The 24,811-nt window shown below is 42.1% G+C and overlaps 2 protein-coding genes across 2 annotated transcripts in view; one reads left to right on the forward strand and one right to left on the reverse strand.

Annotated features, from left to right (window-relative positions):
* The window catches only part of atm (ATM serine/threonine kinase), a 71,793-nt gene extending 49,448 nt beyond the window's left edge, over window positions 1-22,345 (reverse strand). Inside the window, exons 1-30 of the mRNA XM_037678502.1 lie at window positions 22,240-22,345; window positions 19,298-19,381; window positions 19,091-19,209; window positions 18,759-18,904; window positions 18,474-18,638; window positions 15,770-15,935; window positions 15,414-15,652; window positions 15,140-15,309; window positions 14,814-14,992; window positions 11,312-11,683; window positions 11,030-11,233; window positions 9,148-9,249; window positions 8,796-9,033; window positions 8,584-8,715; window positions 8,367-8,492; window positions 8,153-8,242; window positions 6,704-6,890; window positions 6,417-6,610; window positions 6,251-6,330; window positions 5,986-6,141; window positions 4,239-4,314; window positions 3,934-4,076; window positions 3,678-3,795; window positions 3,415-3,585; window positions 3,027-3,202; window positions 2,660-2,903; window positions 1,444-1,559; window positions 1,242-1,368; window positions 946-1,145; window positions 688-862 (exon numbers count right to left, since the gene is read on the reverse strand). Of these exons, the coding sequence (XP_037534430.1) occupies window positions 688-862; window positions 946-1,145; window positions 1,242-1,368; window positions 1,444-1,559; window positions 2,660-2,903; window positions 3,027-3,202; window positions 3,415-3,585; window positions 3,678-3,795; window positions 3,934-4,076; window positions 4,239-4,314; window positions 5,986-6,141; window positions 6,251-6,330; window positions 6,417-6,610; window positions 6,704-6,890; window positions 8,153-8,242; window positions 8,367-8,492; window positions 8,584-8,715; window positions 8,796-9,033; window positions 9,148-9,249; window positions 11,030-11,233; window positions 11,312-11,683; window positions 14,814-14,992; window positions 15,140-15,309; window positions 15,414-15,652; window positions 15,770-15,935; window positions 18,474-18,638; window positions 18,759-18,904; window positions 19,091-19,209; window positions 19,298-19,369 (4,683 nt within the window). The 5' untranslated portion in view covers window positions 19,370-19,381; window positions 22,240-22,345. The remainder of the gene's footprint in view (window positions 1-687; window positions 863-945; window positions 1,146-1,241; window positions 1,369-1,443; window positions 1,560-2,659; window positions 2,904-3,026; window positions 3,203-3,414; window positions 3,586-3,677; window positions 3,796-3,933; window positions 4,077-4,238; window positions 4,315-5,985; window positions 6,142-6,250; window positions 6,331-6,416; window positions 6,611-6,703; window positions 6,891-8,152; window positions 8,243-8,366; window positions 8,493-8,583; window positions 8,716-8,795; window positions 9,034-9,147; window positions 9,250-11,029; window positions 11,234-11,311; window positions 11,684-14,813; window positions 14,993-15,139; window positions 15,310-15,413; window positions 15,653-15,769; window positions 15,936-18,473; window positions 18,639-18,758; window positions 18,905-19,090; window positions 19,210-19,297; window positions 19,382-22,239) is intronic.
* Window positions 22,346-22,803: 458 nt separating this feature from the next.
* On the forward strand, window positions 22,804-24,595 carry LOC119411549 (protein NPAT-like). Its single transcript, XM_037678503.1, has 7 exons — window positions 22,804-22,840; window positions 22,995-23,113; window positions 23,217-23,277; window positions 23,359-23,431; window positions 23,532-23,563; window positions 24,079-24,273; window positions 24,516-24,595. Exons 1-7 carry the CDS (start codon window positions 22,804-22,806, stop codon window positions 24,593-24,595), a joined length of 597 nt encoding a protein of 198 aa, XP_037534431.1.
* Window positions 24,596-24,811: the final 216 nt, after the last annotated feature.

The following is a 24,811-nucleotide window of genomic DNA, read 5'->3' on the forward strand; positions in this document are numbered from 1 at the left end:
GAATACAGCACCTCAGACTGAAGAAGTCTCTCGGACGAGAGACGAAACGTTTCTACATTTTTTTGTTGATTTGCTTTGTTTTGGTTTTTTTTGAATGTCCAGAGGACCAGATTTAACTTTTTTATATTTTTCTACCTGGATTATTGAGCATGCATCAGGCTATAGGCTTAGACTGCTGGAGGACAAACTGACCACATTTCTTTACTATACTACTGTCTTTATTTACTCTGCTCAACCTGTTTTGTATTTGTAATTATTTTTCTATCCTTAACATGTGGGGGGGTTTGTCTTTCAGGTACACCTGGACCTATACCTGGACCTACCACTCTGTGTTCGTCTGTCTCTCCTTCCTGTCCTCTCAAACCAGCCGGTCAAAGCAGATGGCCACTTGTCCTGAGCCTGGTTCTGTTGGAGGTTTCTTCCTTTTAAAAAGGGAGTTTTTCCTTTCCACTGTTGCCACTGTGCTTGCTCAGGATGGGAGACTGTGACACAGTGAAGATTCAACTTGTCTGCTGGATTCCTTAGATACTGTAGAGAACTTTACTAATTGGCTTTTCTATGTGAATGTTCTTGTAAAGTGCCCAGAGACAACTTTGTTGTGAATTGGCGCTATATAAATAAACTGAATTGAATTGAATCATTTGTGCAATAAAATAACTGAACATTGAATAAAGAACTTTCACTCACCTGTTGTGAGACAAACGACTGACTGATCACTTGAGTGGTAAGAGTTCCCACAATGACCTGCAGGTGGGGGTCAAGGGCGTCATCACAGAACTGAAGTGCCACCTGACACACAGAGGTGAGCAGATCGCAGCACAGAGAGAGGCTTCGGTTAGACACCTCGTCACACTGAAGTGGCCTGGAAGAGGAACAGGAAACCGTTGGGGTTTCTAGGTGAGATTTCAAAGTAAAGCTATTATTTCCTGGTGTTCATTCACTGACCTGCTGTTGACGTGGTGAATGAGGGTGTAGATGATGTCTCTGAGGACAAAGGCCCAGGCTCCTCCCAGATCATCCTTCACCTCCTTGAGTAGCAGGCTGACAAACAGATGGTACATGAGGAGGATGCGGTGTCGTTCGTAACTGTTGGTCGTCTCCGCTGCCTTTTCGCACAACGCTAGCAGAATCCTCTGGATTGAAATCTTAAGTCCAGGAACAGAAAACATAATGTGTAACAGAAGCAAAGTATTCAAAAAAGAAAAACAAAGGTTAAGCAGTAGGTAAATGAGACACTGTACCGGGGTTTTTGACAGAATGGCTACCAGTGACTTGTGGTTGGCACTGTGACACCTGCTGAGGTAGTCCAGTGTGGATTTGATGACATGTGAGCTGAAGTATGGTGGATTAGGTACAGGATCCAACTCTCTGCATGATATAAAACACTTAGTTAAATAAAAATAAACAATAAGCTGGTAAAAGAGATTATTTTGTTAACATTACCCAATAAAGCGTTTCAGATCTCCTGTGTCTCCCTGTGCTCTGCCGTCTTCATAAAGAGTCATCAGCAGCTCCACTACAATGTCTGCCAGGTTACTGTGGATCAGGCTGTCAATTTGCTGCAAAACAAAAGTTTTAAACGTCAGCAGAAGTTGTTGTTTTGAATATCATATGCAGTAGTCCATCGCTACTTCGCGGTTCGTTTATTGCGGACTTGCTCTATGGCGGTTTTTCAAAATAAGATTGGACAGGACACACAATTGGCTGATTGATGGATGAGCTGCACGATCGGCATGGGATTTTTATTTAAAATAAATTATTTAAAATTATTTAGCACCTCCTGCACCTTTGTGCAGCCCATACTGCAGGATAAACTTCCTGCTGCAGCTGATCAGCTGTTCTCTGTGCAGAGCGGAGTAGTGGGCGTGGCCAAGAGCTCTTGCAAGTGGCAAAGAGCAGAGGAGGCAGGGAGCTGAAATCATGACATTCTGCGCTCTTTTAGAGCTTTAGAGCTTAGAAACATTGTTTAGAATATTGCAAGAGTGTGGGAAGAGTTTAAAAAGCCTTAATATCTCTCTCTGTATATAAATAATATAATAAATTACTATTTACTACTTGTACTACTAGTCCTACTTTGCATTTTTTTACTTATCGCAGGTATTCAGGGTACGGATCCCCCGCGTTAAATGAGGGACTACTGTAAGAATCTTATTCTGACGGGAAAACCAAAGACTAAATTTAAGTCATTTATATTCAACGTCCCCATCCAGTGTAGTTAGAAAAGCTAGAACACAGCTTTTCAAAATGTTTGGATCTTTAAGAATGCACGTAGAAATTAAAGCTGCCGGGGCGGGAAACATGAAAACGTTGAGTTTTTCAGAATACAATCATGTGTGACTGATACACTACCAACACTCATAATCAAAAAAAATGTTTCACAAAAATCTAACTCTTTTGTTTAAGCAAACAAAAAGTAATTAAGAACATTGGACAAAACCTTATTTCACCTTCTCTTTTCAACCCAAAAATGCTTCTCTGTGTTTGCTGTGCACAACCGGTCGAGGTAATGACCACAAAGTCAAAGAGAAAGAAAAACATTTGGACTGCCCTTTAAGGATGAGTTACAGATATATTTTCCTTCTTCTTCGCCCTTCAAGCTGTCCATGCACTTTACAACTCCATGAAAGAAGAGCTTTAACCCAGAGCGAACAGCCTTTACCTGTTTACCCAAACAGCTGGCGTCCTTCAGGAGGTCATAGACTCTGTGGGCCTTCTCTCTCTGCTGTGCAACTTGTGAATCCTGACCCGGCAAGGCGAAGTATGGCAGGATGTTGACCATGATCTTAGGGAAACAGTCAGCCAGTAACAGCGTCCAGTCCCTCTCAAGGTATCGGCCCATGGACTTCACCTGCTCAAAGTCATCCAGGAAGACCAGGTGGGGTATCAGAACCTGATAGGAAGACCTAAAAGGACGCAGTACAAGAATTTTATGTTTTTTTTTCAAATCCTACAAAAACTTTTTTTATATATAGTTATGAAAAAATAATTTTGCATTTAGAGTAATTCCTAGTAAATCGTTTTCTCACTTATAAAAGTCTTTGATTGTGTCGTGGTCCAGCAGACTGTAGGGGAAAGAGCCGAGAGTGTAGCGGTCGTCAGATTGCCTCTGAGAAAGCCACTCGGCTACCAGGTAGTACAGATGAGAGCTGACAAACGTTTTTACGCTCTTGTAGCCCAACACGTTGGAGACCCTGCACAACATCTGCAATGAACATCAGCACATCGGTGCTAGGTTTAGTGCTCCATTATCAGGAAAGTTGATTTCTCTTCAGGTCAACTATTTGAACTCGACCAAAATAGCAGAGCTCATTAATAACTTCAGTTATACAGTCAGTTTTACTTTTCCTGCCATTTAGAAGTAAAAAAACATTTCCCTCAAAATCTTATTTTGACAATTTATTGGAGACCAGCTACCTTTTTGATGAGTTCTTCCTCGATGTCGTTCTCCTTGTAGGACTGGAAGAGAGCAAACAGGCACTGTTTTTCACAAACCGGGCTGCAGCACAGCACGACAGACAAGCTCTTCAGCAGCGCCGCTTTACGGTTGAACGTCTCGTCCTGTTGATCCTCTACAGAGCTGCTCCTCTGCGTACAGTCATACGAAATGCATGTCAAACAACACGAGGGGAGTTTAAAAGATTAACAAAACATGGCGCTCTTGACGCGTCATGTTTTACCAAGAGCCTCATCCCCTCCTGAGCCTTCAGGTAAATGTTCTCAAAAGCTGCTTGTTGGAGTTTTAGTGGCAACATGTTTCTCTTGTTTGGCTGCTTCGGTCCCGTCTCAAGAAATAACCTGGATACGGAGGAGACAAAAGGGAAAATTAGATTTAAAAATCAGATCTATAATAAAGAAAAAAATACATTTTAAATAAACATTTTTAAATCAATATTTTATTCTTGGTAAAGACATTTAGCAGGAAGCTGAACCTGCCTCTCCACTGATACGGCTACCAGCATGCGAACTTGATGGTGGGCATCGGCTAGGTAAGAAGGAAGAACAGAAGACACGGGGGGGTCGTCCTCTGCTTCAGCCTCTCTGAGACTCAGGATCGCCCAGTTACAGCAAGGGTCAGCCTAGGAGAAGAACAAGAGCAACGGAGAAAAAGAAGAAAATAAAACAAGCAAAGTAAATAAAGCAGGTGTCATTAGAGATTTTATGTTAGATTCTTTAGTCAGGTAAATCTTTTGGTTTTACAAACAACAGACTGAACTAAAAGCAACATGATGAGAGTTCACCTCCAGCAAAGCAACCAAACACTGCACTAAAGCAACTCGCACAGCTGCCACACATTTCCCCGTCTGGTTCAGGATGCTGGAGAAAAAAAAACAAAAACAACAACAAATGTGGTTAAGTTGGAATAAGATGCGTTTGAAAGCTCAGAAAATCACAATGTATGTTTTCGGCAGCAAATATTACAGCAACACATAAATAGTTTTTAAAGTTTTAAATTATTTAATTGTCCAAAAATAAATGTGTTATACACTTAATTTTGAAAAAGATCAAATATAGATCAAAGATAGAGCAAATAATTCAAGAGCAATGGCTCTCAGAGAACTAATAGAAGCGATAACAAATGCTGTTGATCTAAAACAGTGTTGTGTTAATGTTTTTGTTGATTTAAAAAAGGCCTTCGACACTATTGACCACACCATTCTCCTGGAAAAACTGAATAAATATGGCATTAGAGGATTAGCACTACAGTGGGTATCCAGTTATTTGAATAATAGAAGACAGTATGTACAGGTAAACAATGTAATATCTGAATTTTGTGTGAATGAAAGTGGAGTTCCTCAGGGCTCTGTGTTGGGACCAAAGTTGTTTATTTTGTATGTGAATGATCTGATTGATGTGTCAGGGCTTTTCAAGTGTGTTTTATTTGCAGATGATACCACTTTTTTTTTTTTGTTCGGATGAAGATGTTGAATGGATGTTAGAGATGATACAGGCAGAATTTGTAAAAATACAAACTTGGTTCCAACTTAATAAGTTATCATTAAATTTGGAAAAAACAAACTACATAATGTTTAGTAATATAAATAAAATGATCAAAGCCCCATTTGAAATTGACAATATTGAAATTCATAGAGATAATTAAATTAAATTAAATTTTTGGGTGTGGTTATTGATGAGAAGCTGTCATGGAAACCTCATGTAAATTACTTAAGAATAAAAATAACAAAAATCAGTTGCATTAATGTTAAAAGTAAAAGAGTTTTTGAATGACAAAGCTTTGTATATAGTGTATAATGTAATGATTGTTCCATATTTAATATATTGTATTGAAGTTTGGGGAAAAACATGCAAAACAATTACAGATCCTATTTTTATTTTACAAAAAAGAACTATAAGAATTACTAGTAGGAAGTACTTTTGTCACCCAACAAATATATTATTTCATCAGTTGAAATTATTAAAATTTTATGATTTGATTGAATATAGTATTTTGCAAGTCATGTATAAAGCTCATAAAAAAACATTACCCCCAAATATTCAATTAAATTTTGCTAAAAATAGAGTCATTATAACCTTAAGGGAATGGAAATGTTTGTAAAACCTCCATTTAGAACTGGTCTGAAGGAACTGCGTTGTAGTTCAGGGAACAGATTGTGGAAGTGCCTTGAGATCAACGTAACAATTAATACAACCATTTATATGTTTAAAAAGATGATTAAGTTAAAATTGTTAGGAAAGTATGATACCAAGTGAAGGATGCCTGATGTTTTTTGTTTTCAATTTGGAGATTGTTCAAGTCTAAGTTGTTGTTTGTTTAAAGTTATTTTTTTAAATAAGGGGCAGATATAATAAGATTTTTTTTTTCCTTCTTTCTGCACCCTTTTCATTCAGTGTTTTTTTTTTTCTTTTTGATGCATTTGTTTGTTTATTTTGTTTCTTTTAAATGAATAAATTTATTAATTTAAATATATATATATATATATATATATATATATATATGTTTGTGGTTGTAAAGAAAATGTTTCAGACCAGAAGCCAGACACGACTTGAAGCAGAGAGCCCTGGACATGTCTCATCTCTTCCTGCTTGTGGTCAGTCTTCCCCAGACTCTTTATGGAAGGTAACAAACTGAGCAGGACAGCAGAACAGATGTCCTGGTCCTGACGATACAAAGAACACAAGTCCCTGCAAAACAAAAGAACAATGTTACGTCGGGTTATCAGAAACATAAACATTGCTTCCAACTGGTTGGACAACACTACTATGGACATGTGTGGTAGAAACGTTTTCTTACGCCAGAGGACGAAGCAGGGCATCAAATTCCTCTGGAGACAGCGAGTCTTCAACAGGAAGCTTTTTCAGCAGGACCAAATACTGCAAGACAGCCTGACGTTTAGGTCCTGCAGCTAAAGGCTCGCCATCACCTGTGATCTTTACCCTCCACGCTGGCTGCTACTCACCATGTTGAGGTGCAGGGCTTTGCTGAAGTCTATCTGCTTCAGTAAAAGCAACAACCTGCGCCGCACGTCTTGTGGCTTAAAAAGCAGACCATGGACGGGCTGAACAGAACCACACTCGCATAAGAACTCCAACACTGCAATGAGAGCCAAGTCCTGCTGGGCCAAGTAATCCTCCGCTAGCAGGCTTTTTGCACCTGGCAGAGCACAGAACGAGGGTCTGACTCTCAGTCATGGATGGATTTAACAGAAAAAAATCAAAAACACAGGTATGTCTTTGTTCATTTTACCTGGTCCACAGGAGGTGTCCGTGTTGTCTCCCTTCTGTCTGTGGGTGCCATTGGTGCTGCTGCAGGACTCCTCACCATCTGACAGGTCCAGGTCAGTCCCGGTGTGTTGGGTTCTGGAAGTTTCCATGTCGTCATCGTCATGCTCATCATCGTCAACAGCACTGACTCTCCGTGACACGTTTCTTAACTGAATGAAGCAAGAAGAAAAGTTCAAAGTTCAAATGGAAGGCTCCAAGTTCCAGGAAAATAAATAAATAAAAATTAATATATATATGTGTGTGTGTGTGTGTGTCCTTGTTTATGCTACTTTGTGAGGCCCATTTTTCCAACTTATACTGCATTGTGAGGACCAACTGCTCCTTATGGGGCCCAAAGCCCGGGCCCCATAAGAAGAAGTCCCGTTGGTGGGTTAGGGGCTAGGTTTAGGACTAAGGTGTGAATTGAGGATGTGTTAGGTTTAGGGTTAGGTATGTACTGGTAATGGTTAGGTTATGGATAAAGGTCATGGTTAGGCTATAGAAATGAATGAAAAATGAATGGAAGTCAATGCAAAGGCCCCATAAAGATAGCAAAACAAACCTGTGTGTGTGTGTGTGTGTGTGTACTGTATAATTAACATTTTTTAAGTGGAGTTCTGTAGGAATTAAATTGATGTGATGCTGATTGTCCTCCACTGATGAGTGATTTGATAAGTGAATATTTGTAATTTTTCAAATAGAAGTTTTAATTTTTATTTTTGCTTGTCTGAGGCAGCAATGCGTGACGGATCCTGGGAAGTGGAGAGAGGAATTTTATCCACGACCAGGAACAATGGTAGAGCCAGGGGGTGGCTGATGGTGGCTTTTAGCCACCATATTTTAATCTTCTGCCACCCCAATCGTTTGAGGACTAAACTTTTAAGCAATATAAAAACTTTAAAAAGTAGAGTTAATGCTCCCCAAGCATGGTGGCGGCCATTTTGGATTGTAACTAAACACAATATTTGATAGTGACCTTTTTTGAGTTTGTCTGTCTGCACCCTGGGTTCAACACTACACAGATCATGATATACACAAGGTGCCCTCATTTAGCTAGCCATTAGCCTAGCATGGACATAGACTTTTGCCCTTTTCTCCATACTCTGTGCTCTATGACTGATGAGAGAGCTGATAAAGCAATAACTATTGATAACTTTTTGAAAGAAATCATCAAAAATGACCAGAATATTCCTTTAGGAAGACAGAAATGCATTCTGGTCTAGACCCAATTTGGACTACAAGTTAGCTCGCCAACATGATCAGAATTATATGCCATCTCTCCAAACTAAAGCCGTTCTAAAACCTATCTACAACAGGTAAAACATCCGTTGATCAACATTTTTCCACAGAACCCCACTTCAAAAAATTCTGAACCACCTCTTTAAAATGAATGCGCCACAACAAACCTAAATCCAGTGTAAAAGTTACTTACCAGCAGTTTGCAGATCTCTGCCAGCTCACAGAGGAGGCTGGCAGGGAAAGTCATTATGAACAAACCAGAGGAGGTGGAACCAAGACGATCCTGTAGAAGAACAGGTCGAACATTTGGTCGTTTAGAACTGTTGAACTCGTCAGCACTTCATTTTTTAAAAATTAGATTAAAAAATGGCATTCAAAATATTTAAAATCTAGACTTTTTATTTTACCTGGGGGTTTTTGCAAGTGGACAATGTGCAAAGCTTCATAACTGATCTCAGTGTGGACACAACCCCCTCCTCAGTCATTTTCACTTTAACACTGGACACAAACCCACTCAGTTCTTGGGCCAAATCCTGGCAACAAAGAGCGTCATATATAACTTTTAAGGTAAAACATAAACAAGCCAGGAGCAAAAGATAAGCAGGAGTTTGGGTAAGCATCAACCTTTGTTTTGGTGAAGAGCTGGGAGCAGCAGGCCTCCTCCTCACTCAGAAACCCGATGGAGATGTAACCTGCTAGAACACCCATCAGCAGACCGCTGCAGCGCACCAGACACTCAGGAGGACTGGACTGTGACTGCAGGAGGTCATTTGGACGTAAGTGTCAGGTTGTGCCACTGTGAAGTTTATCACGCAGACACATGGACCTCTACTCACGTCAGGAGAGTAGCAGTTAAGCAGATTGTCAGCCATGGAGAGCAGGTGCTTCTCCAGCTTGTTTCTGAGGGCCGGAACAGCAGCAAACTGGTTGTCAGCGGACAACGTCTTCACGCACTCGTCATCAGCTCCTCTGATCTCTGAAGGCAGCGCGCTGAAGATAAACAGCTGGTACACACTTTCAATAGCATCCAGGTTGTCTTTGGCATCTGAGGAGACTTTGTCTTGAAAAAAGGCACTTTGAAGAAAGCAGTCATTGCAAACGAGAGTTAGTTAGAGTGGCTTAATAATCAAGACGGATCAAGATTAAATTAAATCAAATCAAGATTTAGTTTATCTCTGTTTTTTATACCATCTTGCTCCCTCAGAATCCAGCAGAAACTTCAGGCCAACTCTTGTGTCCTTCAGGGTCAGTGAGACCAAGATGTTTGCAATTAGACTGTGAGGAAAATCTCTGCAAATAACAACAAAAATCACAAAGAGAAAATAAACACATGAGTGTAGTATGAACAGGGCGCAGATATATTCATACGTTTAACGGGTTCTTCATTTTTCTGACTGTGTAACATGTCGTGCATTGAATTTAACAGAAATGTAACGAGAGACGTTATTTATCTTTGACCCATCAAAATGAATGCGGTCATTTATTTACAGAATCAAAGTTTAACATCAAACATTTACATTAATTTGGCAAAATATGAAAATAACAACAGCATAGTTTTACAGGAAGTGAGAACAATACGGCGATTGTTTTCACTTTTCAGTTAAAACGGCAGACATGACTTAATCAGTTTTACAATCAGGAAAATCATACGGCCATGATTTTCCGTTGCATCACCACAGACATTAATGAAAACATCTGGATTAATTTTTAGGAGAAAGGAGAGTTTAAGATGGAAAATGGAGATTTATCTTACAGAGAGATGTGTGAGGGAATTTATCTGTGGTACCAGAACAACACGCTCTTTGGAGAATAAGCTTGGCCCACGGTACGCTTGGTCGAAATAGAACCTTTACCTGGTTGATGATAATCAGCGTCGGTGTAGAGTTCCCTTCTGACTCTTTCAGCGTCTCCGTGAGGACAGCCAAACCCTTAGGAGTCGTGTGAGGTTATCCAAACAGAAGTTATAATCCCCAAAATCGTCTCTGGATCATCTTGAATGCGTTTGCATCCAAGAACTCTGAACTCTTTACGTCTCCAACTCTTTCAAAGCTCTACTCATCTCGTCTCATCTCGTCTCGACACGACAACGGAACTTTTAGACGACACTTCTCCGACACTTCTCTTTGAGAACTGGGAAGTTGCCACATTTAAATGGGTTCGACTTCCGGTTCATTTGAGAGCTTTCTGATTCGTGGATGGACCAGAACAGAGGTGTGGTTTGTGATGTAAGGTGTTATGGAAAGTCAAGGACAGAGATTAAGTTTGTTTAAAACAGACAGAAAGATTGTTGGAGAACTTCAGACTTCGTGGAGTCTCTCCTCCTAGTATCTGCTGTAAAAGTTAAACATGACATTTCTTTTCAGTAAACATTTTAGTTGACCGAAGCCCGAACTCTAACACACTTACAAACTTGCTCATTGAAGACAGAAAATCAAGAAATGCATATTAACCTGATTTCTTCTTTGAATGAGGAATAAAAATCATTACTTACTGTTTATGTAAAATAAAAATGAGTAGTTCTCTTCAACCTGTAAACATTGTTTGAACTAACACAATTTGATTATCAAAACATTTGTAAAATAGTAATGATCATAGAGAATTGTCATTTCTACTTGATTAATTCAAGAAAGAAAGTCTCAGGATGGGTCAAACTGTATTTCTGGATTCAAATCAATGAAATGACAGTTTCTGTCCATCTGGTCAGTTTTGACATAGGCCTAGTCCACTACATGAGTAAAGGAAAAAAATACAGAAAAACACTGCAAGAATTAAAGGACTAGCACGATGCAAAGATGAAATTGTGCCGCAACGAAGAGATTTTTAAATTATTTATGACCATATCGTTGTTTTATTCTCAATTATCCTGAAGAAAATTCAGAAGTTGCCAGCTGCTTCAAATCACACGACACATTTGTAAGAAAACAGCGCACTGTTATTACATTTTAATAGTATACAATTTTGCATTCTTCCAAGGAATGCAGTATGCCAGTTCACATCTGTAAATACTGCATCTGGGGAAAGCTGTATACAGTCAGAGTTAAACACTGTAGAGAAGAAACAGCACGCTAACCTGCAGATGATGGGGTGAGGTCTGCAGCTGTCCTCCAGCTCATCGTTCTGGTCACTCATCAGCAACCAGGCTATAAGGGTCTCCTTCAGATTAGGTGAGACACACCCCTCAGTGCTTCCCATATGGTCCCAACCTGAGCTTGACGTGAGCTGATTTGGGATTGGACACTTCAGCATAGCCTGGGCTAGACACAGAGCAGCACTCCTACAAGAAAAAGAAAATACGATTTTTATCATAAGGGGTCAACCTTTGGAATTTTAATCAAGACTAACTGGGACTCACTGGGAGGGTTTGCATGCAGATGCGCAGAAGAGCTTCCAGAACTCTCTGTCCACATCGATCAGCCCACCACAAACAATGGAGGCCAGCAGATCCAGGCTGAGGGACTCGGCCTGCGGCGAACTGACCCTCCGCAATGCAAGGGCCCATATCCGAACCCAGAGTCGGCTGAGCTCGGACCTATGAGGCTGTGTTCTCTGCGAGCAGTGAGCCTGCCAGTGGGCCACCTCCCTTAGGCAGCGCAGCACATACAGCCCCCTCTCCCCCCTGCGCTGCTCCGCCAGCAGCTGATGCAATACTGACAGCAGCGGGACTAGCTCCCGACTGGGAATCATGGACGAGTACTTGGAGGCAAGCACTGTGGTGATCTGCAGCCTGGAAGAACATTTAAGGAGACAATCAATACAAGCTGTTACAAAAAGGTTGTGACATTGTATAAAATATAAATAAATAAATAATGCAATGATGTACATATCTTATAAACCCATATTTAATTTACAGTGGAACTTAGTAAATATATCACGTTTAAACTAGTGGTTCCCAACCATGGTCCTTGAGGAACACCATCCTGCATGTTTTAGCTGTTTCCTTGCGTTGACACACCTGATTCGAATGATGTGGTGATTAACAGCTTCGGCAGAACTTGAGGAAGTTATTAAATCACTGACTCTGGTGTGTTGAAGCAGGGAAACAAATAAAACATGCAGGATGGTGTTCCTCAGGGACCAAGGTTGGAAACCACTGGTAAAGTACAAGTACTTGGGTTTGCACATGAACAACAACCTCAGTTTGGGGCAACAACACTACCAGTCTGATCAAGAAAGCTTATCAGATGTGCAGTGGAGAGAATCCTGTGCTCCAGCATCAACGTGAGGCAGGGAAGCTGCACAGCTGCAGAAAGAAAAGCTTTGCAGAGAGTGGTGAAGGCTGCACAGAAGACTGTTGGAGTCAGTCTCCCCACCATCACAGACATCTACACCTCCAGATGCAGGAAGAGGGCCACCTGCATCATGAAGGACCCCACTCACCCAGCACACACACTTTTTGCCCCGCTCCCCTCAGAAAGGAGGATGAGGAGCATTAGGTGTAGAACCACTAGACTGAGGAACAGCTTCTACCCTGAAGCTGTTAGACTTTTGTTGGATGTAACTGGGACCCTGTGTACACAATTTGGTTCCACCTCATGTACCACATGTGATGCAAATGACAATAAAGAACCTCGACCCTGAAACTAAGGGATTGCAACAATATTTTGCGATGGACTTGCTGTCTGTCCCAGGTGTGCTCTGCCTCTCGCTCACTGTGGGACCAGCGACCCCTTGCAGTAATGAAAGGAAGAAGCAGTTAAAGATAGTTGGATGATCGTTGGATGAATTGTAATGTTTTTTTGAAAATGATAAAGAGTAATTTTAAATTTGATGGCAGCCACGCAACTAAGAGCTGTAAAATAAAAGAATGTGTGCTCCAATCCAGCCAACATCTTCTTCAGGAAAGGCCTTGCATATTTCAGCAAGACGCTAATCAAGATTAGCATCAAATGCTAAATCAAGACTTTGAAGCCATTCTGCATCCATTACAACAGCATGGCTTTGTTGTAGAAGAGTCTGGGTGCTGAACTGAACTGCTCCAAGTTCAGACCTCTCACCGACTAAAAATCATGGAAAGAAGGCCCACGCTTGTTTAACAGCTACAATTCTACATCAGACAAGAACGGGACAGGCCCCTCCAACAACTGCAGCAGCTGGTCTCATCAGTTCCTAAACATTTAGAGTGTTGTTAAAAAAGGGGGGCACTTCAAAGAGGTACACATGTCTCTGTCCTGATGTTTCTGAGATATGATGCTGCCATTATATTCAATTTTCATAAACGTTTGTGATCTGTTTACTAAATTCCACTGTTAATAAAATATGGGTTTATGAAATTTGCAGATCATTGCATTCTGTCTTTATTTACAGTTTGCACAACATTCCAGTGTTTTCAGAATGGGGGTTGTATATCGTTGGTTACGTACTGTAACCCCAGATTCTATGAGTATAGGCGCAGCCCTTTAAGGCTATCGCTAGTGGGTTAAAGGCGAAGCAGGATGTAGTCTATGCCTCACTGGGTCCATTCAGACATAATATGAAGCGCCTGCTTGCACAAAAAAACATTTCATCAACTCAGCCTTCTGTGTGCGTAATTACGCGTTCCATGCACAGGAGCGCCCCGGAGAGAAAAGGTCTCCGACGGGGAAAAAGGGGAGGCTGAAAACGCAGTCCTGCTGCTGAGAATGTAAAAGAACAGAGGTTACGAATTGTAACCGTGTAACAGTGAGCAGAGCAGGTCAACAGCTCTTCAATATGAACTGATTAATAACAAATTAACTGATTAGTAATCAAATGAACTGATTGATAACAATAAAAACAGCAGTCATGAACTTGTGACTGATAATAAATGTCTCACACTGTAATTGAATGCAGTCAGATGTGAGTTTAAAACAAAATTCCATGAAACAAGTAAAATTCATTCTGTTAGAACATTGAGAACAGAATGGGTCATGGAGAAAACAGAAACATCACACAGAAAAAAGCAAATCAATGAACAAGGCGATGACCAAGCGGCCGCCGTACAAATGTCCTCCACTTTCATTCCTCCGTGCAAAGCTGTAGAGGATGAAATCCCTCTGGTGGAATGAGCTCTGAGATTCCCTGGAGGGTCCAGTCCTGATGCTCTGTAAGCTTCAGAAATAGCCTCACACAGCCAGTGTGAGAGGTGCTGAGTGGATAATGGGCGACCTGCAGAGATGTTAAGCTCCGCTCAGTAAACCCCTCCACTCTGCCACTCTGGTGATGGGAGCGAAGGTGGAGATGGGCGTCTTCAGCTTACCAGGTCCGGCTGCAGCCTTGTTCCAGTAGGACATCACTGCTGGGAAACGAGGCCAGATGGCGTCAGGGTGGAAAGCTGGGGTGGAGCCAAACCTTCCCACTAGATCATCCGATCTGGGCGGGGGAAGGAGAGGGACGGAAAGTCCCTTTGTGTCAGACGACTCCTGGATTATGCCGGGCAGCTCCGAGAGGAGGGCACCGACAGCTGGGAGCGGTGTGTTCGCCAATGCGGAAAGGCCCGGGGGCGTGAGCATCCACTTGGCCCCCCCGTTCCAACACTACGTTCTCCAGGAGGGAATGAGCAGCGGGGCTGCTGCTGACATCGCCTTTTCTGGAGGAATCATCCGATTCGCTCCGTGACACAGGCTGGTGCTGATGCTGGACATCTTCTTCTCGAAAAAACAGTGCTGGTTGCTTGCTGAAGAAAAAATGGGAGCCGATTACCCTGTCTCGCCATAATTTATACGGACCGGGGGTGAGGCCCACACAGCAGGTGGGCGTGGACTAAAGTTTTCAGTGCTGCACTGCGCGCGAAGGGATAAACCCACTAGCAATAGCCTTAAAGGGCGAAGCCTATACGAAATAGAACAAATAGTTATGTCCAGTTTTATCTGCATGAATCTGACACAGATTTTTCATACCATGGTATGACATCAAAGTCACTTTGCTGAGGCTGCAGATGGTCTCGAACGACGTCCCATCCTATTTCGACGCGCCGTCGCTTGCTGGCTGCTCCATGATTGGGACTGCCCATCTGTGTGGCCCTGAGGGACGCCGGGGTGACCTCCAACATATGACTCTCACTGTCGTCACTGAACAGCTACAGAGAGAACACACAAAAATATAGGACGCTTGTCCTGAGTGAAGTTAAATGGGCTTCATGACTGCAACCTGGAGCTAAAGTGGGATGTTTCTGTGCACAGATGAGGCTGACATGAGAATAGGAGTGGAGTAAGAGCGTCCTAACCTGGTGACAAATGTCAGCCGTGAGCTCAATGAGATTGTCTTTGACGGCTATGTTTCTGGTTCCTGTGACATACTTCCCCCTGCTGCCTATGTGACTGATCTCTCGGACCAGAGCATCGTACAGGTTAAACAGCAAACTCTGCCACCTGCTCCAGTCCTCTGCATGAGCACCTAAAATATGAAAGAGGACGCACAAATCTATCAACTGTTTCATGGTGTGCCGGTAAGTTACAAGTTTCTAGTCCAACGATAAATAAACAACGCCAGCACTCAACCTGTGTCTTGTGCTTTTGCTCCTTTAGGGTGATGAACACAGAGTTGCAGCCTGAAGAACTCCACAATCTCCTCTTTGAGCTGTGGGCTCGGCCTCATCTCCGTCCACACGTACAGCAACGAAGGCAGAAGCTCCTCCCCCAGACGACAGAGTCTCATCCGATAGTTAATGGCGGCGGATCTCGAGAAGATGTTCAGTGCTGAGACGAGGGGCTCCAAAACAGTCAAGTGTTTCTCTTGCCTGGGTTTGGTCCACCAAAATAAAGTGCAAAGCTTTACTTCGATCAGTTCTACATCACAGATGATTACAGAACACTAACGCCAAATGCATGATTTTTCAGGAGGAAGGACTTTTCACCTGGCACTGAGCAGAGCTTTGGAGAAGAAGCTGAACAAAGAGTCATTGAGTGCATCCGTCTGCATGCAGCAGCCCTTCACCACAGCGTGGAGGACTCTGCTCAGCAAAACACTGTTGATGGATTTGGATGAAGAGTTGAACAAGCAGCAGTACAAATCCAAAAGACCTTTGGATCAAAGAAGAGAAACAAATTCACCCACTTTTATTGTTTAACACAGAAAATAATGCACCTGAAGTGATGTCAAACGTGTCGCCTGCACCACTTCTACAACTGAAAGATAATAAAGATTTTAGGTTGGTGTATCTTATACTGATTAAGGCATGATAAATGTATAGCCTGTTGCATGCATGTTAGCAATAAATACAGCTTGGAAATAAGAAAAGTTTAAACCAGCAATAAAAATGTCTAAGCTCACATTTTCTCTTTGAAATGCTGAAAAAAAAAAGAGATTTAGTTTTTTTTGTGATTTTACTTGGTTTAGTAAATCTTTCACATGATTGACGTGGATGCAAATAAGAATTTAGAGATATTATTTGAAGCAACACGGTGAGGACTGTGCACGGTGTGCTCATACTGTATACTGAAGGAGAAACACAGCAAGAAACTCACAAAGACTCACTGATGATCTTACTGGAGTATGCATTTAGAGTAGGTCTAAGTCTGAGCTTTGGGATTAGAGCTGTCATTTCTAACCTGAACCCGGACCTAATCCGGGTCGGGCCGGGCCATAATAATGTGCTTAATGTGCAGGCCGGGTCGGTGTCGGGCTTTTGATTGCATCAGCGGACGCACAAAGCTGACGATCCCATTATACGGCAACATGGCTTGCCATAATATCACCAGCCACACTCGGCCATTTGACTGTGCAGCGGTAAAAACAAGTTCTGTTAAGCCCCCAGTATACTCCCGCGTATGTCCGTTCACGCGTACGTACCCGTGTACTGTATGCAGAGGGTTCAGACTTTATACTCGAGCGTACACCCTGAGCAGCTGCAGAGCAGCTTCACAGACAAGGGGCGTTTACCTTCGGGACAAATTGAGGTCGCCGATTGGGCATTTGCTGACACGCCTACTGGATTGATTGACAGGTCGGGGGCGGGTAAACGAGCGCTGGCAGCCTCAGCTGCAGCAGTGTTCTGTGTATATATGTTGTTAATAAAAAGATCTAAAAAATAAATAAATAAAAAAACAGGGAGCGCTGGCTCTACAGCCCACACATCAGACCAGCCCACCAGGAAATCTCCAGACCATCTCGCAGCCACGCTGGACCTGAGTTTAATTCGCTCGTGACAAATTCCTCCATTTCTCACCATTTCAGTCATGGCATCAACGGAGGAGGAAGAGATCACTGCCTCTTGACAAAAAAACTAAAGAAAAGGCCAGATCAGAGATGAAGAAGGAGAATTTAATACATTGGTGTCGCATACAAAACAGTCCGTCGCTGGGCAGTTTATTGTGCGACACCGCGTACACGTCGTAAAAATTGAGCTTTGCACGGACATGCCCTTGGGGTAGATTCGTACCTCCGTGTATGTACGTGCGTACCTCCGCGTATGGACGTACGCGGGAGTATACTGGGGGCTTTAAGCTTCAAATGGACTACTGCCAGCGATCCATCGCCCGAATGGAAGTTCATTCAGCCGCTGCACTCAGCGGACACGCTGACGACCCAAATTGGTGAGATCCCAAAATATCCTGCAGACATGTCAGAGCAGGGTCTGTGTTGGAATAATGCAGAATGCAGGCAGAAGCAGGGATTTAATGCATTTTGACGGCCAGGAAAGGACAAACACCCCCTCAGCTACGATCTTCTGCCTCCTCAGCTGCGTGCGTCCGTTGACCGTTAATAACTATATAAGCAGTTAAAGCTTAATTAAAAATGCTGGTTTTCAGGTTTGGACCTGTAATTACTGTTAATTCGTCAAGTCCGGTGTGGTTCGGAAACGATGGCTACAGGCTGGGGCCGGGTCGGATTTTTTGGGCCCGAATGCAACTCTAATTGGGATGAGTGATCTCTGTTTCAAAACTAAATAATCATTCTTCTCCACTGAGATATTTCTAATTTTGATAAGTCAACGTTAAAATGGTCTTTGAGCTTTCAGGAAATAGAATGAACTCTCTCAATGTTCCTCTAATACACATGTGTCAAACTAAAGGCCCGCGGGACAGATGTGGCCCGCCATGTCATTTTATGTGGCCCGTGAGACCTTAAAAAGTCTGATTGTCGTGTAATAAGTCAAAAAGGTTTTACATTATAACAGAGCAACAAGCAGACATATTTTTCTACATCTATGCAAATATATATGTAATATTTGTAAATTGAATAAGTTAAAAAATCAAGAGTTATTTACCAATAAGGAGTAGTTGCATTTATTTTACATTACTGTACATTTAGTTAAATTTAGCTACAGTTATACTGTCTTACAGTCACATATGATCCTTTGAGGGCAACCATTAAGCTGGTGTGGCCCTCAGTGGAAATTAGTTTGACACCCCTGCTCTATATGCTTCTGTCCTGTTCCTGTTCCTGGGATGTGATCGATTGAAAGCAACGTGTCTAAACTCAAAACCTAACCTGAGTGGAGAGATTTTGGTTTTCAGCACAAGTTAACCCTGCATGAACTGAGCCCTGAGTCTGTAGTCATCATCCTGCCCTTTACTGGCCCCCAGAATAAAGATTTTGTCCTATTTAGACCCACTGACTTTGCCACTGCTGCGGGGCGATGTCACACCAGTACTTGCGGACAGAGAGGACGTCCTTTAAAAGGAGGCTGCTGTAATACTCCCCGTATGCTGAGCAGCAGTACGGACTCTGCAGCACCTCCATCACGTGTTTCAGCAGTTCGCTGCATTTTAGACGAGGCCCACCTGCAGGAAGAAAGAGCAACGCTGTAACTCCAACAGCTGAAGTGTTGGGTGTTTGCTGTTTTCTACAGCTGTGGCTGAGTCAGAACGGGTACATGGATCTGCTAATGACTGTGCCCTTACGTTTGTTTGCATAGCCAATAAAGTGTTTAACCAAGCTGCACACTTCAGCCATCTTCTTCTGTCGTGTGGCCAGTGTGCTGGCGGTGATGTTGGATTTACTCGACTGCATGCTCTCAGTCTCCTTCTGGACATAACGCTGCAAGAACCTGATGTGGAAAGCAAAAATATTACCGGTAATAGGATTGTGCAAAACAAAGAAGGAAGCTGTCATTTTACATGGTGATGAAATAAATTAAAGTGAAGCTGTGCAGGTGACTTGCAACAACACAAAAAATAAAGGAAGGAATAGCCTTGAGTGTGCAAAAACAATTTACTGAACTAAAGCCTTATACCTGAAGACAGCGTCCCATGTGAGTTGCTTGGATCTTTTAGCTTTAATCTCTGAGGTATGATCCAATTCTTGCATGACCTCTTTGGATCGAATGAGCCGTCTGAAGCGTTCAGCTTCTTTCTGGTCACAGAATGAGGGAACATTACAAGTAGATAGTGACATATCTGACAACATGGCAAAATTACTAATACTGTATATGTTTGTTTACCTTCCTCTCTGTGGCCTTGTCATTCTCCAGCCCTCTGCAGCAGACCAGGAGATCATGAAGACGCAGACTCATGGTGCTTCACTCCTGCACAAACAGCAGGATATTACACTACACCTCTTTGTAAAAATGCATACAGAGGTGCTGGACTGAGCCCTGCCTCCGCTCAGTGGATCAGACACACTCTTGTCATGTAAATCCTGAATATGTTTCGTCTCAGCTCTCAGCATGTATCCTTAAAAACAAAATGATGTGCGTGCTTCAAACAGAAGAGGGATAATAACTAGGGATGCACAATATTATCAGCATGGTCTCTGTATCGGCCAATATTAGTGATAAAGTTAAATATCAGATGTCGACCATTCCATCAAAATAACTCACCAATATATGAAAAGCAATGAAACATACATATATATATATATATCTATATATATATATATATATATATATATATATATATATATTTATATATAAAAGGCGCTGGTTTTGTATGTCTGTTTGAGTGTTGTCATTGTGTTGGAGGGAGTAAATGTCATGATTAAATTTGACATTAAACATAATCCAAGTTAAGTGTTACATCATTTTCAGTCCCTTTTGGGCATCTGCATTTGGCAGCAGGACAAATTGACAAAGACCGTGCAGAATAATGTAGTATTTTAATTCCAGCTATGTAGTCTCTGTAAGTAGGTATAGGGGGAAAAAAATCTGTAGTGATATTGGTTATCTGCCAAATACTTTTTAACATATTGGCATATCGGCCAAAAATCCAATATCATGCATCCCTATTAAAAACTCATATAATTTGTGTTATAAAGATGTATTCTTTAGAATACAAATAAAATCTGTGAGGATTACTAACATCTTCAAATAAGACTTGCAACGTAATATCAAAATAATAAATATGAACTTCAAGGTACTCTGAAAAGGAAGAAATAAAAAGGTTACAGTATGATAAGAAGGTGGGATTTATCGAGCATGCCGACTCTTTACACAAAAGTCTAAAACGATCTCAGTGGTGTATGGAAGAACACGAGGGAGGATGCAGGTGTAAGCAACAGGAGGAGGCAGAACCCCCAGCTGGGTGTCCCACAGCACATCACTCCTCCTCACACTCTTTTTTTGTCTTCGCCTCCTAACCTGATAAACAGAAGTTGTCTGAACGATGCAAATGTGATGTGATGCAGCAGTTAATGACACAAGAAGTGTATGATATTATGTATCACCTTCAACAACTCTGACTCATAAAAAGCAACAAACTAGTTCATTTTACAGGCAGTTACACTGAACTTCATCTTAAATCATAACCATGAACACAAACACCTTCATTTCAGTCTGAGTGAACAACTTTTGGTGAAGAGTTATTTTGGGCAATACTTCTCTAGTGAAAAGCCCAGACATGACCATACCATGGAACCACACCTGGACCCCCTACAGTTTGCCTACCAGCCACACATTGGGGTTGATGGCACCATCTTCTACCGGCTGCACAGAGCCTACACGCACCTGGAGGGGGCAGGCAGCACTGTAAGAGTCATGTTCTTTGACGTTTCCGGTGCTTGTAACACCATAAGACCTGCTCTACTCTGCAGTAAGCTCCGGGACATGCAGGTGAATAACTCACTGGTCACCTGGATCAGAGACCACCTCACAGGTCGACCACAGTATGTGAAGCTGCAGAACACCGTTTCTGTTCACCCTCTACACCTCGGACTTCTGGTACAACTCACAATCCTGCCTTCTGCAGAAGTTCTTGACGACTCTGCCATTATGGGCTGCATCACTGGTGACCAGGAAGCTGAATACAGAGGTGTGGTGGACAGAACCACCTGCAACTCAATGTTAGAAAAACTAAAGAGTTGCAGGTGGACTAGAGGAAGAAGATCAGCCCCCCAACCCTATCAACATCAAGGGTACTAAGGTGGACACTGTGGACTGCTACAAGTACCTGAGGGTCCACCTAGACAACAAACTGGACTGGACAGCCAACACCAACACCCTCTACAAGAAAGGACACATTCACCTTTTTCTTCTGAGGAGACTCATGTCCTTTAAAGTCTGCAGGACCGTGCTGCAGATGTTTTACCCCTCGGTGGTCTCCAGTGTCTTCTTCGTGGTGTGCTGGGGCAGCAGGGTGAAGAAAGCTGATGCCAACAGACTCGATAAACTCATCAGGAGAGCTGGATCAGTTCTGGGAGTGGAGCTGCAGTCTCTGACAGAGGATGCTGAGGAAACTGCTCCAGATCCTGAACATGTCACACCCCCTGCATGACACCCTGGACTCTTACCGCAGCACCTTCAGTCGTAGACTGAGACCACCGAGGTGCTCCACAGAACAACACAGGAAGTCCTTCAAACTTTTCAACTCCTCCCCCTTTCTGCTCAGAGGATAATAAAATGAATCCTGCACCACAATAAACTCCTTAATCTGTTTCTGTCTGCACCTGTTTTACACCTTAATTGTTAGTATTTTTATATTATCTGTTATTTTTTATATCTTGTGTGATTCCTCGTGTATGTTCATTCGTACTGAAACTCTGGCACAACATCTGCAGGATCAATAAAGTTCTATCTTATCTTATCTTATCTTATGACTGGGGAAAGATTTAAAGAAAAGGGAGTGAAAAGAAGAAATGTTGATTAAGAACACTCTAATTTGAATAAGTTTGTCTGAATGAAAGAAAAGAACAAAAAAATACAGTCCTGATTAATATATTACTAAGGATTATGTTAAATTATTTACTTAATAACTTTGGATCTATGATCAACTTTCTTCTCCAGGTTAACGATGACAAATAAAAGTGAAAAAGTACTGACTAGTACTAGCGTGTACTAGTTTCATTACATGAAATCACAGTGCAGTCAGGCCACCATAGGGCGATCAACTGTAGCAGCACGACTGCACAAACTAGCTTTCAGCTCCATCCATCCATTCAAACACTACTGACCTCAGACTGTCGTCCTGAAGCAGGTGCAGATGTTAGCTAAAGTGTTACTATCCTGATCATAACAACTTTACCATCTCGCGCACTAACAGCCACGATCACGCACACACGTCACGCAAGGCATTCCCGCCTCAGCGTGTAAGGTGGAAAAAGAAATATTACTTCCCAACCACAGCAAGAGGATAGTGAGTCCTTTCACTCTCTTATCAACGTCAAAACAATTTTTACATTTATTTTAGGGTAATTTGAGGCCTTATATGCTTAATGCATAATATTAGCGTGCATAATATTTATTTTTTTAAATGTTTTGTAGCATTCTGTTGAGAATTTGAAGATAAAACGTTTCAGGCTGGACTACATTTACCACAAGTCAAACTAACAGAGGCAAGCTCAGTACTTCCGGGTTGTAGGTGCTTGAGTTCCCCGCCTTTACAAAAATCCGTTTCAGGACCTCGTCTTCACAGAAATAGCCTGTTCTTGTGCAAGTAATTTTTTTTTCCTTGGATTTTCCCAGACATGTAGAACATTTAACTCTTTAGTATATTTTATTAACAGCGAAACGTCGTCATGTTGCTGCCTTCCGACGTAGCTCGGCTTGTTCTGGGTAAGTTGGAGGTAGCGAAGCAGTTGTGGCGTTCCCCAGCAGCGCCAATGAAGCCAAGCCAAGGCGGAGTAATACAAGCTTGCACTATTAGCCCGTTTACTGTGAATATATTGTCCAGAGGATTGAATGACCACACGTTAATGTCTTTTCTCAGGGTACCTCCAGGAAGAGGGACTGCCAGCCACCAGCCGAGCTTTCATCCACGAGAGCCCAAACCTAAAAGAGTATGCGGAGCACAGCTCAGGAGATGGGACGATTCCTGCCTGTGTTTTTGTGAGTGCGACTTTTGTTAAGATAATTTATTTTACTGTCAAACTGCTGACTGGTTGCCATGTAAATGTATACTAATCAACTTATTGTCTTCACATCTGTACAGTCTATGTTTGGGAAAAACCTCACAACAATTTTAAACGAGTATGTGGCTGTCAAAGCTAAAGGTAAAGTGACTCATTGTGTCCATTCTTTAATTTATAGATTAATGTACCTATGTTACTATTGATTGTTTGTTTTTTTAACAGAGTCTGGTCATGAAGTCCCTCTTGTGATGACCTCATTGTGGAAAAAACTCGATTTCACTCTCAACCAAATCAAGTAATGAGCGTTGACTTCAATCATACGAATCAATTGATATTTTGTGTTTAATTTGACTTTAAGCTTTATTCGATGTGGTGTCTGCTGTTTTATTTCTCAGGTCGTTGCAGAACTCCCCTGCAAGTCAGAGGAGTAAGTTTTCTTTCAATTTAAACCTTTTGCGACATTGGATGCTTTTGTGATTACACTGCAATTTTTTTTTTGTGTGTATATTGTGTATTTGGTCCATTGTAGGATATAAGGTAAACAGCGTATATGTTGCTGATTGAAATTGATCTTATGTGGGGGGGGGGGGGGGAGATGACTATTCTTTGAGATTTTAAAGTTGTAAATTTGTGAGGACAAACTGTAAACTCATTGACAAGTACTTAAATGTAATTTGGATTTGTTGGGCGTTTACTTCATGACTAACACACACGTGAGAAGTGAGTCTCTGAGATTAATGTTGATCATTTCTGCACATTTCACTGAGAAATAACAACTTATCAATTAGTTGTAGGATCTGTCCGGATGTTACATATGTGTGCAGTGTTGCTAAGTAAACCCAGGGTAAAACAGTGTGAGCATTTATGAGCATCTGTACCAATGCTTTTTGTTTATTCAGTTTGCGTATGAGTGTTGTGTTTAGCGTCCTCTGTCCGTTGCAGCACGTTCACGGATTGGGGTTGCAAACGTAGCACGGCAGCGGGTCCTGGCCGTAGCTTCTGCAGGTGGTGTCGTCTGCTCTTCCGTTTCTGAAACGAGCTCCATCATCAGCCCTGCGCACACCTCCCACAGCATGCTCGGCCACTCCACTCCCGTGAGCTACACTGGCCTGCAAACCAGAGTCGTCCCAGCCAGTAGTGCGCAGCAGCTAATCCAGGATGGCAGCCGATTACTAAATACACCCAGTCCGTACCACGGAACATAAGTTACCTTTTTGCTTATGATTTGACAGTTCTGAAACTTTAATCTTTCTTAATTTGCAATCATACGTTTAAACAATTAGGGAAATAATTTGATAAATATGCAAATAAATCTTGCATAAGTTACATTGCTACTTTCTGAATAATAGACAAGCTGTTTTGGGGGTTTTTTGGTCTAGGGGGTCCACCTGTACAGGTCATTGTTTCAGAGCGCCGGCTGAATTCAGGCCCAGTTTCTCCTGGTCGACGGAAATGGTAAGGATTGTTGTTGTCGTATTCCAGTTGTTGCTGAAACATCACTGACAGACTGCAGCAGACGTTGTTGTTGGATAAATTACAGTAATTATCCTATCATCAACTCATTACTCAAATAATCCACTCTGAGGATGCGAGAGGATTGTTTTGAACCCAACAAAAACGGTTAAATCATGTCGTGGACCAGTTTCTTTAAGTGAGAAACGTTTCGTCCCCCATC

Source organism: Nematolebias whitei, chromosome 6 (assembly GCF_014905685.2).
Source record: "Nematolebias whitei isolate Nwh7 chromosome 6, NemWhi1, whole genome shotgun sequence".
Taxonomy (NCBI): domain Eukaryota; kingdom Metazoa; phylum Chordata; class Actinopteri; order Cyprinodontiformes; family Rivulidae; genus Nematolebias; species Nematolebias whitei.